General features: G+C 51.1%; 1 protein-coding gene across 1 annotated transcript; it reads left to right on the forward strand.

Moving 5' to 3' along the window:
• The first annotated feature begins 15,263 nt into the window (after window positions 1–15,263).
• LOC139686469 (uncharacterized) lies at window positions 15,264–15,815 on the forward strand. The gene has a single exon (XM_071583652.1). The coding sequence runs from the start codon at window positions 15,264–15,266 to the stop codon at window positions 15,813–15,815; it is 552 nt and encodes a 183-aa protein (XP_071439753.1).
• Window positions 15,816–16,170: the final 355 nt, after the last annotated feature.

The raw sequence follows: 16,170 nt of genomic DNA on the forward strand, positions 1-16,170 counted from the left end.
TGAGTTTATTATTTTGAAGAGACTGCCAAGTCTCCTTCCACTGATGCAGGACCGAGTTCCGCAAGGCGGCCTTCACGTCCTCCATTGGAACCAAGGTGGAGTCGGTCTCGGGTTGTCGAAGGGCATCCTTCGCTGCCTGGTCAGATTTTTCGTTGCCTCTTATGCCGACGTGACCAGGAGTCCATATAAAGGAGACCCTGTTCCCCTTTCTCTGAAGGGACAACAGGGTATAATGGATCTCCTGGACTATCGGGTGCACAGGTGCAAAGGCCGATAAAGATTTTAGGGCGCTCAACGAGTCGGTGCAGATGAGGAAAGAGCCATTGCTTTCTTTTATTTCTCCTAGGGCCGTCCTTATGGCTGATAGCTCGGCTGTGAAAATGCTGCAAGAAGTGTGCAGTTTTTTCCTCACGACTCCATGGTAGTGGGACACGACCGCATAGGCACATGCAGATTCTGACTTTGACCCGTCGGTGTAGACTGGGACAAAGTCAGAAAGTGAGCTGAGGACGGCACTGAAGAGCTGCTGGTATTCGGAATCGGTCGTTTTGGCTTTGCGGCGTGCACTGGAAATGAGTTTAATATCCGGCATTGGTGTTAACCAAGGCGGATAGTTAGCATAGGAGACGGGGCATATTTGAGGAAATGTAAAATTTACCTCATTAATAAAATCATTAAAACGAACGGCAAAGGGCCTAGTTGCCCTTCTCCGCCTGTTAAATAAGTCTAAAAACCGTTGGTTAAAAACTATGTTAAAACAAGGGTGGATTGTCTCTGATAAAATTTTACAGGCATAGTTGCCCATTAAAATCATCCTGCGGGTTTCCAACGGAGGCTCCCCTGCGTCTGCAAGTAAGCTTGGGACTGGGCTTGTTCTAAATGCCCCGGTGGCCAACCGTATCCCAGCATTGTGGACACATGTGAGTGGTCTCAAGTAAGACTCTCGTCCTGAGGAATACACTATGGAACCATAGTCCAGTTTGGATCGCACCAAGCCTCTGTACAATAAAAGCATGGTGGAGCGGTCTGCTCCCCAAGTGGAGTGAGTTAAAAACTTTAAAACGTTGAGGGTTTGGCGACACCTCTCGCGTAACACGCGGATATGCTCCCGCCAGTTCAGCTTTTGGTCCAGGATCATGCCGAGAAAGCGGACGGACTCCACAAATGGAAGAATCCTACCCAACAGGGTTAGGGTCGGGGTAACGTGGTAACCGCGAAGACGGTGAAAGTGCACGCATTTCGTTTTCTCCATGGAGAAACGAAATCCGTTCTTTCGCGACCACTCTCCCAGTTTGTTTAGAGTCACCTGGGCTTGCCTGGAAGCGTTTGGCAGTCGTGTCGACCGGCAAAATATGGCTAAGTCGTCCACATAGAGCGATGCCATCACCGGGGCATTGATGCATTCCACCACGTCGTTGATGGCGATGGCAAATAACGTCACGCTCAGTACTGAACCCTGGGGTACCCCGTTCTCCTGTGTAAAAGATCGGGATAAGTGCTTCCCAGTCCTTACTTTAAAAAGGCGGTTAGTTAAAAAATTTCTGATAAATAGGGCCATGTTGCCTCTAAATCCCCACTTGTGGAGCGTGTTGAGGATTCTCCATCGCCACACACTATCATAGGCCTTCTCCAGGTCGAAAAAGACTGCTATGACGTGTTGACGGTGGAGAAAGGCTTCCTGGATGAAGTTCTCAGTGCGAACCAGATGGTCTGTCGTGGACCTGCCACGCCGAAAGCCGCACTGAGCGTCGGAGAGCAGGTGTCGACTCTCCAAGCACCACATGAGACGTCGGTTTACCATCCGTTCCATCACCTTGCACAGGCAGCTGGTGAGAGATATGGGACGGTAGTTGTTCGGGTCATTTTTGTCCTTGCCCTGTTTTGGGATTGGTATCACGATGGACTCTCGCCAGGCATTTGGAAAACTGCCCTCGTTCCAAAGTTGGTTGAGGGTATTTAGGACCTCCCCAATCGCAGTTTCCGGAATGTTCCGGAGAAATGCGTTGTGGATTTCGTCCGCCCCTGGCGAGGTGTAATGGGAGTCTTCGATGGCGGATTTAAGCTCCCAGGACGTGAAAGGCTCATTGTAATATTCACTTGTAGGACCTGCACCAAAATTGAGAGGGACTCTCTCGCATCGCCTCTTCAGGTTCGCAAAGTCCGCGGCATAGCCCTCGTCACTGCTATTGGCCGCGAACTGACTGGCAAATATGTTGCTTATTTCGGCAGGTGAATTAACCACCCGGCCAGCAACAAGCAATGGCGAGATGACAAATGAGCCCTTGGACCCGGAGATTTTCTTGACTTTGTCCCATACCTGACCAAGCGGCGTGCGATGGTTGATGGTAGAGACGTATTCTATCCAGGAAGCCCTCTTGGCCTCCTTCACGGCCCTTCGAGCTCGCGCTCTCAGGCGGCGGTACGATGCCAGATTAGTTGCCGTGGGATATTTTCTAAAAATATTTAATGCTTTTTTCCTCGCCCGAATCGCCCGGTCGCATTCCCCGTTCCACCAAGGGACAGGAGCTCGATTAATGTTCCCGGACGTACGAGGGATACTTTTGGTAGCTGCCGCCAACAGCGTTGAACTTAATTTATCGACGTTGTGCAACGCGTCGAAACTTGCGTCGTGTTTATATGTAAACGTACGCTTGAAAAGTGGCCAGTCCGCACGGTTAATACGCCATTTTTCCGGAGGTTTTGAAATGGTGGGCGAAGAGTCTTCTTTAACGAGTAGAAGAGGAAAATGGTCACTCCCACAGAGATCGTTGTGGGTGGACATTTTCAGCTTTGGGGCTAGACTTCTCGAGCATAGACAAAGACCTATTGCTGAGAATTCCCCATTGAAGCTGTTAAACCGGGTTTTTTCGCCGCTATTTAATAAAAACAGGTTAAAATCCTCAATAAAGTTGGATAAAATTCGACCTCTCCTATTACTTTGGGTTTCTGGCCCTCCCCAGAGAGGATCATGGGCATTAAAATCTCCCATCAAAATGAACGGCTGAGGAAGCTGGTGGACAAGGGCTTCAAGGTTCAGGCGGGTCACCGGTGCACCCTCTGGCAGATACACGTTGCATAACGTCATCCTCTCAGGGGTGTGCACCGTGACAGCGACGGCCTGGAATGGAGAGTTCAGTTGGACTCGCGAGGTGTTAAGGGCCTCACGGGCCGCAACTGCTACTCCCCCTTGGGCTCGTTGGCCACTTAGGTCATCCGTAGCAGTAGTTTTAGGGGTTTGTAGGGTGCGTCGACAGCTATGGTCATTTTGCACCACTGTCATTACGTAAAACTTATGTTCCTTTTAAACTAGGAATAAGTAAACAGATAAATACGAATAAATATATAAATAAATAAAATAAACAAAAAAAAAAAAGGAAAATGCTAAAATCAAAAGCATTAAAATTATGAGCTCCGAAGCTACAGCTGCCCCATTAAACCAGTTGCCCTTAAAAAAGTTAAGACTCGATTTATAGACCCAGAGTCATCCCCTAAAATATTTTTTAAGTCTCCCCTTATCTTCAACATGTCTCTGGCCCTTTGGTATGTTGTACATTCCGTCAGGATATGTTTTATCGTCAGGGGTTGGAAACACTCATTGCAGCGGGGCTGTTCTTTTACCTCCGCAAAGAGGTACGAATGAGTGAGGGCAGAGTGTCCTATTCTCAGGCGCGTAATCATGACCTCTTCCCTCCGAATGTTCCGGATGGAAGAGGACCATGGTGAAACGACCGGTTTTATTGCCCTGAGTTTATTATTTTGAAGAGACTGCCAAGTCTCCTTCCACTGATGCAGGACCGAGTTCCGCAAGGCGGCCTTCACGTCCTCCATTGGAACCAAGGTGGAGTCGGTTTCGGGTTGTCGAAGGGCATCCTTCGCTGCCTGGTCAGCTTTTTCGTTGCCTCTTATGCCGACGTGACCAGGAGTCCATATAAAGGAGACCCTGTTCCCCTTTCTATGAAGGGACAACAGGGTATAATGGATCTCCTGGACTATCGGGTGCACAGGTGCAAAGGCGGATAAAGATTTTAGGGCGCTCAACGAGTCGGTGCAGATGAGGAAAGAGCCATTGCTTTCTTTTATTTCTCCTAGGGCCGTCCTTATGGCTGACAGCTCGGCTGTGAAAATGCTGCAAGAAGTGTGCAGTTTTTTCCTCACGACTCCATGGTAGTGGGACACGACCGCATAGGCGCATGCAGATTCTGACTTTGACCCGTCGGTGTAGACTGGGACAAAGTCAGAAAGTGAGCTGAGGACGGCACTGAAGAGCTGCTGGTATATGGAATCGGTCGTTTTGGCTTTGCGGCGTGCACTGGCAATGATTTTAATATCCGGCATTGGTGTTAACCAAGGCGGATACTTAGCATAGGAGACGGGGCATATTTGAGGAAATGTAAAATTTACCTCATTAATAAAATCATTAAAACGAACGGCAAAGGGCCTAGTTGCCCTTCTCCGCCTGTTAAATAAGTCTAAAAACCGTTGGTTAAAAACTATGTTAAAACAAGGGTGGTTTGTCTCTGATAAAATTTTACAGGCATAGTTGCCCATTAAAATCATCCTGCGGGTTTCCAACGGAGGCTCCCCTGCGTCTGCAAGTAAGCTTGAGACTGGGCTTGTTCTAAATGCCCCGGTGGCCAACCGTATCCCAGCATTGTGGACACATGTGAGTGGTCTCAAGTAAGACTCTCGTCCTGAGGAATACACTATGGAACCATAGTCCAGTTTGGATCGCACCAAGCCTCTGTACAATAAAAGCATGGTGGAGCGGTCTGCTCCCCAAGTGGAGTGAGTTAAAAACTTTAAAACGTTGAGGGTTTGGCGACACCTCTCGCGTAACACGCGGATATGCTCCCGCCAGTTCAGCTTTTGGTCCAGGATCATGCCGAGAAAGCGGACGGACTCCACAAATGGAAGAATCCTACCCAACAGGGTTAGGGTCGGGGTAACGTGGTAACCGCGAAGACGGTGAAAGTGCACGCATTTCGTTTTCTCCATTGAGAAACGAAATCCGTTCTTTCGCGACCACTCTCCCAGTTTGTTTAGAGTCACCTGGGCTTGCCTGGAAGCGTTTGGCAGTCGTGTCGACCGGCAAAATATGGCTAAGTCGTCCACATAGAGCGATACCATCACCGGGGCATTGATGCATTCCACCACGTCGTTGATGGCGATGGCAAATAACGTCACGCTCAGTACTGAACCCTGGGGTACCCCGTTCTCCTGTGTAAAAGATCGGGATAAGTGCTTCCCAGTCCTTACTTTAAAAAGGCGGTTAGTTAAAAAATTTCTGATAAATAGGGCCATGTTGCCTCTAAATCCCCACTTGTGGAGCGTGTTGAGGATTCTCCATCGCCACACACTATCATAGGCCTTCTCCAGGTCGAAAAAGACTGCTATGACGTGTTGACGGTGGAGAAAGGCTTCCTGGATGAAGTTCTCAGTGCGCACCAGATGGTCTGTCGTGGACCTGCCACGCCGAAAGCCGCACTGAGCGTCGGAGAGCAGGTGTCGACTCTCCAAGCACCACATGAGACGTCGGTTTACCATCCGTTCCATCACCTTGCACAGGCAGCTGGTGAGAGATATGGGACGGTAGTTGTTCGGGTCATTTTTGTCCTTGCCCTGTTTTGGGATTGGTATCACGATGGACTCTCGCCAGGCATTTGGAAAACTGCCCTCGTTCCAAAGTTGGTTGAGGGTATTTAGGACCTCCCCAATCGCAGTTTCCGGAATGTTCCGGAGAAATGCGTTGTGGATTTCGTCCGCCCCTGGCGAGGTGTAATGGGAGTCTTCGATGGCGGATTTAAGCTCCCAGGACGTGAAAGGCTCATTGTAATATTCACTTGTAGGACCTGCACCAAAATTGAGAGGGACTCTCTCGCATCGCCTCTTCAGGTTCGCAAAGTCCGCGGCATAGCCCTCGTCACTGCTATTGGCCGCGAACTGACTGGCAAATATGTTGCTTATTTCGGCAGGTGAATTAACCACCCGGCCAGCAACAAGCAATGGCGAGATGACAAATGAGCCCTTGGACCCGGAGATTTTCTTGACTTTGTCCCATACCTGACCAAGCGGCGTGCGATGGTTGATGGTAGAGACGTATTCTATCCAGGAAGCCCTCTTGGCCTCCTTCACGGCCCTTCGAGCTCGCGCTCTCAGGCGGCGGTACGATGCCAGATTAGTTGCCGTGGGATATTTTCTAAAAATATTTAATGCTTTTTTCCTCGCCCGAATCGCCCGGTCGCATTCCCCGTTCCACCAAGGGACAGGAGCTCGATTAATGTTCCCGGACGTACGAGGGATACTTTTGGTAGCTGCCGCCAACAGCGTTGAACTTAGTTTATCGACGTTGTGCAACGCGTCGAAACTTGCGTCGTGTTTATATGTAAACGTACGCTTGAAAAGTGGCCAGTCCGCACGGTTAATACGCCACTTTTCCGGCGGTTTTGAAATGGTGGGCGAAGAGTCTTCTTTAACGAGTAGAAGAGGAAAATGGTCACTCCCACAGAGATCGTTGTGGGTGGACATTTTCAGCTTTGGGGCTAGACTTCTCGAGCATAGACAAAGATCTATTGCTGAGAATTCCCCATTGAAGCTGTTAAAGCGGGTTTTTTCGCCGCTATTTAATAAAAACAGGTTAAAATCCTCAATAAAGTTGGATAAAATTCGACCTCTCTTATTGCTTTGGGTTTCTGGCCCTCCCCAGAGAGGATCATGGGCATTAAAATCTCCCATCAAAATGAACGGCTGAGGAAGCTGGTGGACAAGGGCTTCAAGGTTCAGGCGGGTCACCGGTGCACCCTCTGGCAGATACACGTTGCATAACGTCATCCTCTCAGGGGTGTGCACCGTGACAGCGACGGCCTGGAATGGAGAGTTCAGTTGGACTCGCGAGGTGTAAAGGGCCTCACGGGCCGCAACTGCTACTCCCCCTTGGGCTCGTTGGCCACTTAGGTCATCCGTTCTAAAAACAGTGAATCCCTTCAGAATACCCTTATCTTCAGCCTTAAAATGGGTCTCTTGGAGACAAACACAAGAGGGTTTAAAATCTTGGATTAAAATGGCCAGCTCCTCCTTGTGCCGATAAAAGCCATTGCAGTTCCACTGCAGAATGGAACACATTTAAAGTGTTAAATTAAAATAAATAAATAAATATATAAATAAATAAGATGACTAAAAAGGGAGATGACCAACTCTATTGAGGTTATCGCTTGAAGCGAAGTTTCCTCTTCCACTCGTTTGCGAAGACCTCAGTATCAGAGATACTCTGGTCCTCTTCAATTACCTCCGGCCTCTTTGGCTTCACTGGAGGCGGCGGGGAAGGTGTATTCTCACGCCCTTTTGGCGTGTTCCCCTTGGTGGTTTTCTGTGGGCTCTTCTTGGAAGGGCCCACAGGAGTAGGTGGCTCCTTGTCCACCTTACTCTTCCCATCCTTCACCCTTTTGGGTTTAGGCACTTGCGTGTTTTCAACTGGGGATTCTTTCGGTATCTCCGTCTGCGTGGCGATGGTACACTTTACACATTGCGTGGTTGCAACGGAAGCAAAGGACCGGGAGAAAGTTGGAGCGATTAGCGCCCTGTATTTTCTCCTCGCTTCCGCATATGGGATTTTTTCAAGGGTTTTTATCTCCATGACTTTCCTCTCTTCGTTCATCTTCGGGCAATCACGAGAGTACACTGGGTGTGTACCCTCGCAATTGACACAAAAAGGTTCCGAAGAGCACTCTTTATCCTCGTGCGCGTCTTTGCCACAGCGCGGGCAGGTGGCCTTACCCTCGCAACGCGACGCGACATGGCCGAACCGTTGGCATTTGAAACAACGCACGGGATTTGGGATGAATGGCCTCACTGGTACCGATTCATAGCCCACAAACACCTTGTCGGGTAGTCTATCACGCGCAAACGTCAAGATCACGGAGGTGCTGTTTACGTTTTCTCCGTTGCGCCTCGTGGTGAGTCGACGACAATCAGTCACTCCCTGAGAGAACATTTCTCTCTTGATTTCTTCGATGTCCACGTATAGGAGGTCGTAGTGACTGATGACTCCCCGACAGGTGTTAAGAGTGCGGTGCACCTCCACCTTAATCGGAATGTCATGGAGCATTCCCATAGCAAGCAGTTTATCGCTTTGTGTATCGTTCAGGGTCTCTATAAGAAGTGTACCATCCCGGAGCTTCTTCACGCTCTTTGGGTCCCCAGGCACAATCTGTGACAAAACTCTGCGAATTAAGAAAGGAGAAACCTTTTTCAAGGTTTCACCTTCCTTTATGCACGACATAATTAAATAGCGCTTACATGCGCCTATGCACTTTTCTCCCCCGCCGGTGTCCGGACGGGATCTTTTTAGTGGTGGAAAGGGTTTTTCCTCCATAATAATTAATTATTCGTCCCTCGGCCTCCCCACCCGCCACGGAGCCACACAATTGGGACGCCACTCCGCCAAACCGGAGCGGTCGCCAGGGCTAACTCGAGGGATATAGCGCTTCAGGAGTGGTTGTCTGTTTCGGGGTGGATCTTCGGTGCAAGGGCCCACCAAAACCCTTACATCTCCGACCTCCCTACGCAGACCCCCGCAACCTTGGCACTCGCCACCGGAGCGAAAACGCGACGGAAGCCGATTGACCGGGAGTGGCTAGCTCCCGGCCTCCCGTTTACACGAAATCCGGGGCCGAAGAGGGGTATCACTCCCCGGTCCATACAGGGCATCCGACACCCTGCTGGGAACCAGAAAGCTCACCCTCCAGGATCCACTTTTCTCCCTTACGGGTCTCCAGGCACGGCAAACACCTGGGCGGATCGCAGGCCAGATGGTATGGCCGCTCACAGACAGTGGATCCACAGCACTGTCCGGACGCATCCCTTGCTGGCTTGGGGTTTGTTTTCGGGGTTTTCTCCCCGCCCTTTTAGTCGCCTCTTACGACAAGCAGGGATACTGCGGGAGTATTCTCTATCCCCCTACCCGCGGGGGGGGGGTCATCCGTTCTAAAAACAGTGAATCCCTTCAGAATACCCTTATCTTCAGCCTTAAAATGGGTCTCTTGGAGACAAATACAAGAGGGTTTAAAATCTTGGATTAAAATGGCCAGCTCCTCCTTGTGCCGATAAAAGCCATTGCAGTTCCACTGCAGAATGGAACACATTTAAAGTGTTAAATTAAAATAAATAAATAAATATATAAATAAATAAGATGACTAAAGAGGGAGATGACCAACTCTATTGAGGTTATCGCTTGAAGCGATGTTTCCTCTTCCACTCGTTTGCGAAGACCTCAGTATCAGAGATACTCTGGTCCTCTTCAATTACCTCCGGCTTCTTTGGCTTGACTGGAGGCGGCGGGGAAGGTGTATTCTCACGCCCTTTTGCGTGTTCCCCTTGGTGGTTTTTAGTGGGCTCTTCTTTGAAGGGCCCACAGGAGTAGGTGGCTCCTTGTCCACCTTACTCTTTCCATCCTTCACCCTTTTTGGTTTAGGCACTTGCGTGGTTTCTATTGGGGATTCCTTCGGGATCTCTGTCTGCGTGGCGATGGTACACTTTACACATTGCGTGGTTGCAACGGAAGCAAAGGACCGGGAGAAAGTTGGAGCGATTAGCGCCCTGTATTTTCTCCTCGCTTCCGCATATGGGATTTTTCCAAGGGTTTTTATCTCCATGACTTTCCTCTCTTCTTTCATCTTCGGGCAATCACGAGAGTACACTGGGTGTGTACCCTCGCAATTCACACAAAAAGGTTCCGAAGAGCACTCTTTATCCTCGTGCGCGTCTTTGCCACAGCGCGGGCAGGTGGCCTTGCCCTCGCAGCGCGACGCGACATGGCCGAACCGTTGGCATTTGAAACAACGCACGGGATTCGGGATGAATGGCCTCACTGGTACCGATTCATAGCCCACAAACACCTTGTCGGGTAGTCTATCGCGCGCAAACGTCAAGATCACGGAGGTGCTGTTCACGTTTTCTCCGTTGCGCCTCGTGGTGAGTCGACGACAATCAGTCACTCCCTGAGAGAACATTTCTCTCTTGATTTCTTCGATGTCCACGTATAGGAGTCGTAGTGACTGATGACTCCCCGACAGGTGTTAAGAGTGCGGTGCACCTCCACCTTAATCGGAATGTCATGGAGCATTCCCATAGCTAGCAGTTTTTCGCTCTGTGTGTCGTTCAGGGTCTCTATAAGTAGTGTACCATCCCTGAGCTTCTTCACGCTCTTTGGGTCCCCAGGCACAATCTGTGACAACACTCTGCGAATTAAGAAGGGAGAAACCTTTTTCAAGGTCTCACCTTCCTCTGCACAAGACATAATTAAATAGCACTTACATGCGCCGATACACTTTTCTCCCCCGCCGGTGTCCGGACGGGATCTTTTTAGTGGTGGAAAGGGTTTTTCCTCCATAATAAGAAATGATTCGTCCCTCGGCCTCCCCACCCGCCACGGAGCCACACATTTGGGACGCCACTCCGCCAAACCGGAGCGGTCGCCAGGGCTAACTCGAGGGATATAGCGCTTCTGGAGTGGTTGTCTGTTTCGGGGTGGATCTTCGGTGCAAGGGCCCACCAAAACCCTTACATCTCCGACCTCCCTACGCAGACCCCCACAACCTTGGCACTCGCCACCGGAGCGAAAACGCGACGGAAGCCAATTGACCGAGAGTGGCTAGCTCCCGGCCTCCCGTTTACACGAAATTCGGGGCCGAAGAGGGGTATCACTCCCCGGTCCATGCAGGGCATCCGACACCCTGCTGGGAACCAGAAAGCTCACCCTCCAGGATCCCCTTCTCTCCCTTACGGGTCTCCAGGCACGGCAAACACCTGGGCGGATCGAGGGCCAGATGGTATGGCCGCTCACAGACAGTGGATCCACAGCACTGTCCGGACGCATCCCTTGCTAGCTTGGGGTTTGATTTCGGGGTTTTCTCTCCGCCCTTTTAGTCGCCTCTTACGACAAGCAGGGATACTGCGGGAGTATTCTCTAACCCCCTACCCGCAGGGGGGTTGGGGTTTGTTTTCGGGGTTTTCTCCCCGCCCTTTTAGTCGCCTCTTACGACAAGCAGGGATACTGCGGGAGTATTCTCTAACCCCCTACCCGCAGGGGGGGTTGAACTTAGTTTATCGACGTTGTGCAACGCGTCGAAACTTGCGTCGTGTTTATATGTAAAGGTACGCTTGAAAAGTGGCCAGTCCGCACGGTTAATACGCCACTTTTCCGGCGGTTTTGAAATGGTGGGCGAAGAGTCTTCTTTAACGAGTAGAAGAGGAAAATGGTCACTCCCACAGAGATCGTTGTGGGTGGACATTTTCAGCTTTGGGGCTAGACTTCTCGAGCATAGACAAAGATCTATTGCTGAGAATTCCCCATTGAAGCTGTTAAACCGGGTTTTTTCGCCGCTATTTAATAAAAACAGGTTAAAATCCTCAATAAAGTTGGATAAAATTCGACCTCTCCTATTGCTTTGGGTTTCTGGCCCTCCCCAGAGAGGATCATGGGCATTAAAATCTCCCATCAAAATGAACGGCTGAGGAAGCTGGTGGACAAGGGCTTCAAGGTTCAGGCGGGTCACCGGTGCACCCTCTGGCAGATACACGTTGCATAACGTCATCCTCTCAGGGGTGTGCACCGTGACAGCGACGGCCTGGAATGGAGAGTTCAGTTGGACTCGCGAGGTGTAAAGGGCCTCACGGGCCGCAACTGCTACTCCCCCTTGGGCTCGTTGGCCACTTAGGTCATCCGTTCTAAAAACAGTGAACCCCTTCAGAATACCCTTATCTTCAGCCTTAAAATGGGTCTCTTGGAGACAAATACAAGAGGGTTTAAAATCTTGGATTAAAATGGCCAGCTCCTCCTTGTGCCGATAAAAGCCATTGCAGTTCCACTGCAGAATGGAACACATTTTAAGTGTTAAATTAAAATGAATAAATAAATAAATAAATATATAAATAAATAAGATGACTAAAAAGGGAGATGACCAACTCTATTGAGGTTATCGCTTGAAGCGATGTTTCCTCTTCCACTCGTTTGCGAAGACCTCAGTATCAGAGATACTCTGGTCCTCTTCAATTACCTCCGGCTTCTTTGGCTTCACTGGAGGCGGCGGGGAAGGTGTATTCTCACGCCCTTTTGGCGTGTTCCCCTTGGTGGTTTTTTGTGGGCTCTTCTTTGAAGGGCCCACAGGAGTAGGTGGCTCCTTGTCCACCTTACTCTTTCCATCCTTCACCCTTTTTGGTTTAGGCACTTGCGTGGTTTCTATTGGGGATTCTTTCGGGATCTCTGTCTGCGTGGCGATGGTACACTTTACACATGGCGTGGTTGCAACGGAAGCAAAGGACCGGGAGAAAGTTGGAGCGATTAGCGCCCTGTATTTTCTCCTCGCTTCCGCATATGGGATTTTTTCCAGTGTTTTTATCTCCATGACTTTCCTCTCTTCTTTCATCTTCGGGCAATCACGAGAGTACACTGGGTGTGTACCCTCGCAATTCACACAAAGAGGTTCCGAAGAGCACTCTTTATCCTCGTGCGCGTCTTTGCCACAGCGCGGGCAGGTGGCCTTGCCCTCGCAGCGCGACGCGACATGGCCGAACCGTTGGCATTTGAAACAACGCACGGGATTCGGGATGAATGGCCTCACTGGTACCGATTCATAGCCCACAAACACCTTGTCGGGTAGTCTATCGCGCGCAAACGTCAAGATCACGGAGGTGCTGTTCACGTTTTCTCCGTTGCGCCTCGTGGTGAGTCGACGACAATCAGTCACTCCCTGAGAGAACATTTCTCTCTTGATTTCTTCGATGTCCACGTATAGGAGGTCGTAGTGACTGATGACTCCCCGACAGGTGTTAAGAGTGCGGTGCACCTCCACCTTAATCGGAATGTCATGGAGCATTCCCAAAGCAAGCAGTTTTTCGCTCTGTGTGTCGATCAGGGTCTCTATAAGTAGTGTACCATCCCTGAGCTTCTTCACGCTCTTTGGGTCCCCAGGCACAATCTGTGATAACACTCTGCGAATTAAGAAGGGAGAAACCTTTTTCAAGGTTTCACCTTCCTTTATGCACGACATAATTAAATAGCGCTTACATGCGCCGATACACTTTTCTCCCCCGCCGGTGTCCGGACGGGATCTTTTTAGTGGTGGAAAGGGTTTTTCCTCCATAATAAGAAATGATTCGTCCCTCGGCCTCCCCACCCGCCACGGAGCCACACATTTGGGACGCCACTCCGCCAAACCGGAGCGGTCGCCAGGGCTAACTCGAGGGATATAGCGCTTCTGGAGTGGTTGTCTGTTTCGGGGTGGATCTTCGGTGCAAGGGCCCACCAAAACCCTTACATCTCCGACCTCCCTACGCAGACCCCCACAACCTTGGCACTCGCCACCGGAGCGAAAACGCGACGGAAGCCGATTGACCGGGAGTGGCTAGCTCCCGGCCTCCCGTTTACACGAAATCCGGGGCCGAAGAGGGGTATCACTCCCCGGTCCATACAGGGCATCCGACACCCTGCTGGGAACCAGAAAGCTCACCCTCCAGGATCCCCTTCTCTCCCTTATGGGTCCCCAGGCACGGCAAACACCTGGGCGGATCGCAGGCCAGATGGTATGGCCGCTCACAGACAGTGGATCCACAGCACTGTCCGGACGCATCCCTTGCTGGCTTGGGGTTTGATTTCGGGGTTTTCTCCCCGCCCTTTTAGTCGCCTCTTACGAAAAGCAGGGATACTGCGGGAGTATTCTCTATCCCCCTACCCGCGGGGGGGGAGAAAAAGATTTGCATACGCTAGGAGCTCCGATATGTTTCAACATTGTCCGCGAAGACTAGCTAGACTGGTTGTTTCCGATCGATTGGACTCTTTATGGCAAGGAGGTGACGAGGACGAGAAACCGCCCGCCCACGCGGTGCGGAGCCTTTACGAGGGACTCTGGGGTAAAGCTGCAGAGGACCACTTGGGCCTTGATGATTCCATGGTGAAATCGATCAACAATAATTTTTTTTTTGATTATTTGTGCCCCAAGGAGGTGAGGATACGACTGAGGGCAACCCGTCCAGGGACCGCAGCTGGCTTGGACGGGATAACGAAACACCATCTGGTGAACTTCCCGGGGATTGCAAAGGTATTGGCGAAGCTCTTTAACTTACTGTTAGGCACAAGATTCTTTCCAAGAGAGTGGAAAAAGAACAGGACCACCCTCCTTCCGAAGGATGGGTGCGATACGAGAAAACCAGAGAATTGGCGACCGATTACAATATCTTCCCTCGTCTCGAGATTGTACTCGGCCCTCATAGCCGAAAGGCTTGGAAGGTCGGTGACTCTCTCCGCGAGGCAGAAGGGCTTTGTATCGGAAAACGGCTGCTTTAGCAATTTGTTCCTCTTAAGCGAGTTAACGAAGCAAGCCAAGGTCAACGGCGGATCCACGGTAGCTCTGTTGGATGTCTCCAAGGCGTTCGACTCGGTGCCGCACTCTGCGATCCTAAAGGCGTTACGCAAGAAGGGGGTGCACCCACACGTACAGCGACTCGTCGCGGAAATGTACACAGGGTCTTCCACGGAGATAGGGGGTTTCGGGAGGGGTATCCAGCTGGACATCCGCAGGGGTGTCAAGCAAGGAGACCCCCTTTCGCCGCTCCTGTTCAATGTGGTTCTAGACCCTCACCTCGATAGGTTGGAGAAATCCAGCCTGGGAGCAGTAGTTCCATCTGGGAAACTTCCCGTACTCGCTTTTGCCGACGACCTGACCCTGATAGGTCAAAACGCGAACGAATGCCAACGGTTGATAGATGCCGTAGTTGAGTACCTCGATGCCCTAGGCATGAGACTCAATGCGAGCAAATGTACCTGTTTCTCGATCCGCAAGCTCAGGAGAACCTACGCCATTGAGGACCCGATGCTAATGATTGGGGACTCATTCGTCCCTGTAACCGACGCAGAAAAATCGGTCACATATTTGGGAATGCCGGTAAGTCCGTGGTACGGAATGGACTACCGAGCCACTGCTAAGTGTCTGGAAAGCAGGGTAGAAAGAGCAGGGAGCCTCGCATTGAAGCCTAGCGAGAAACTACACCTAATACGCTCATTTATTATTCCCAAATTCCTTTACTGACTGAGTGCGGGAGGACCTTCGGTCTCAGCCCTGGAAAGGTTAGACCTTAGTCTGCGTAACGTATATCGCAAGATTTACCACTTACCCAATTCCACCGTCGTTAGCGTGTTCCACGCGCGACGGAGGGACGGTGGGCTAGGTATGCCTCGGTTGCGTTACGCAATCCCGATCTCAAGCATTAGGTCGATGCTTCGTCTGAAGGAAAGTGAAGACCATCTGACTCGGTCCATAATAGCTGCAAGCAGGATCGATGACCGCATAAGGGACCTGGCCCGCGGTCTGAGAATAAGAGCCCCCGAAGGCTTGGGAGAGATAGAGAAAATTAAAAAGACTCTCTGCCAAAGGGAAATTAAGGAATGGTCCTCGAGGAAGTCGCAGGGTGTGGGCATCTCATACTTTGAGGATGACCCCAACGCCAATTGTTGGCTCACGGAGGGCGGGATCCTCCTCCCCTCGCGGGAGATTGAGACGATCAAACTCCGGACGAACACCGTAGCCACGCGTGAGGCCCTGAAGCGGGGTCGCCAGAATCAGGGGCGTGAGCCCTTGTGCCGTAGGTGTGGAGCCCGAGTCGAGACGATCGGGCACATCTTAGGCCAGTTCGTCGCCGTGAAAGGTCTCCGCATTCGGCGACACGAGGCAATCGTGAGGAGCCTTGAGGACCACTTCCTGAAGATCCCTGAAGCAAAAGTCGCGAGAGAGCAGAGGTTTCCGGGGGCACGGAAGGGGAGTACCTGATGCCTGATTTGGTGGTGGCGTTGAAAGACGTGGTCTACGTTATCGACGCCACCGTCAGTTTCGAGGCGGAAGGGTCCCTGGAAGCCGCCCACTCCGAGAAACTTGAAAAGTACGAGCGACTGATACCCCAAGCCAAAACAATGTTCGAGGCAACGGTAGGCAGTGTTGCCAATAGTAGTGGGGGCCCGGGGAGCCCTTCCCAAGGAAACGAAGGCTCACCTAAAAGAGCTCGGCTAGGCGACGAAAGCGTATTTGCGAGCACTATCAGTGGATACGCTCAAGTCGAGCTTGACTATGCTTGCATGCTTTATGGACTTAGATAGTGCTTGAACCAGTGACGAGACAACCATTCCTG

This window comes from Hetaerina americana, unplaced genomic scaffold, assembly GCF_022747635.1.
Source record: "Hetaerina americana unplaced genomic scaffold, ioHetAmer1.1.p SCAF_142, whole genome shotgun sequence".
NCBI lineage: Eukaryota > Metazoa > Arthropoda > Insecta > Odonata > Calopterygidae > Hetaerina > Hetaerina americana.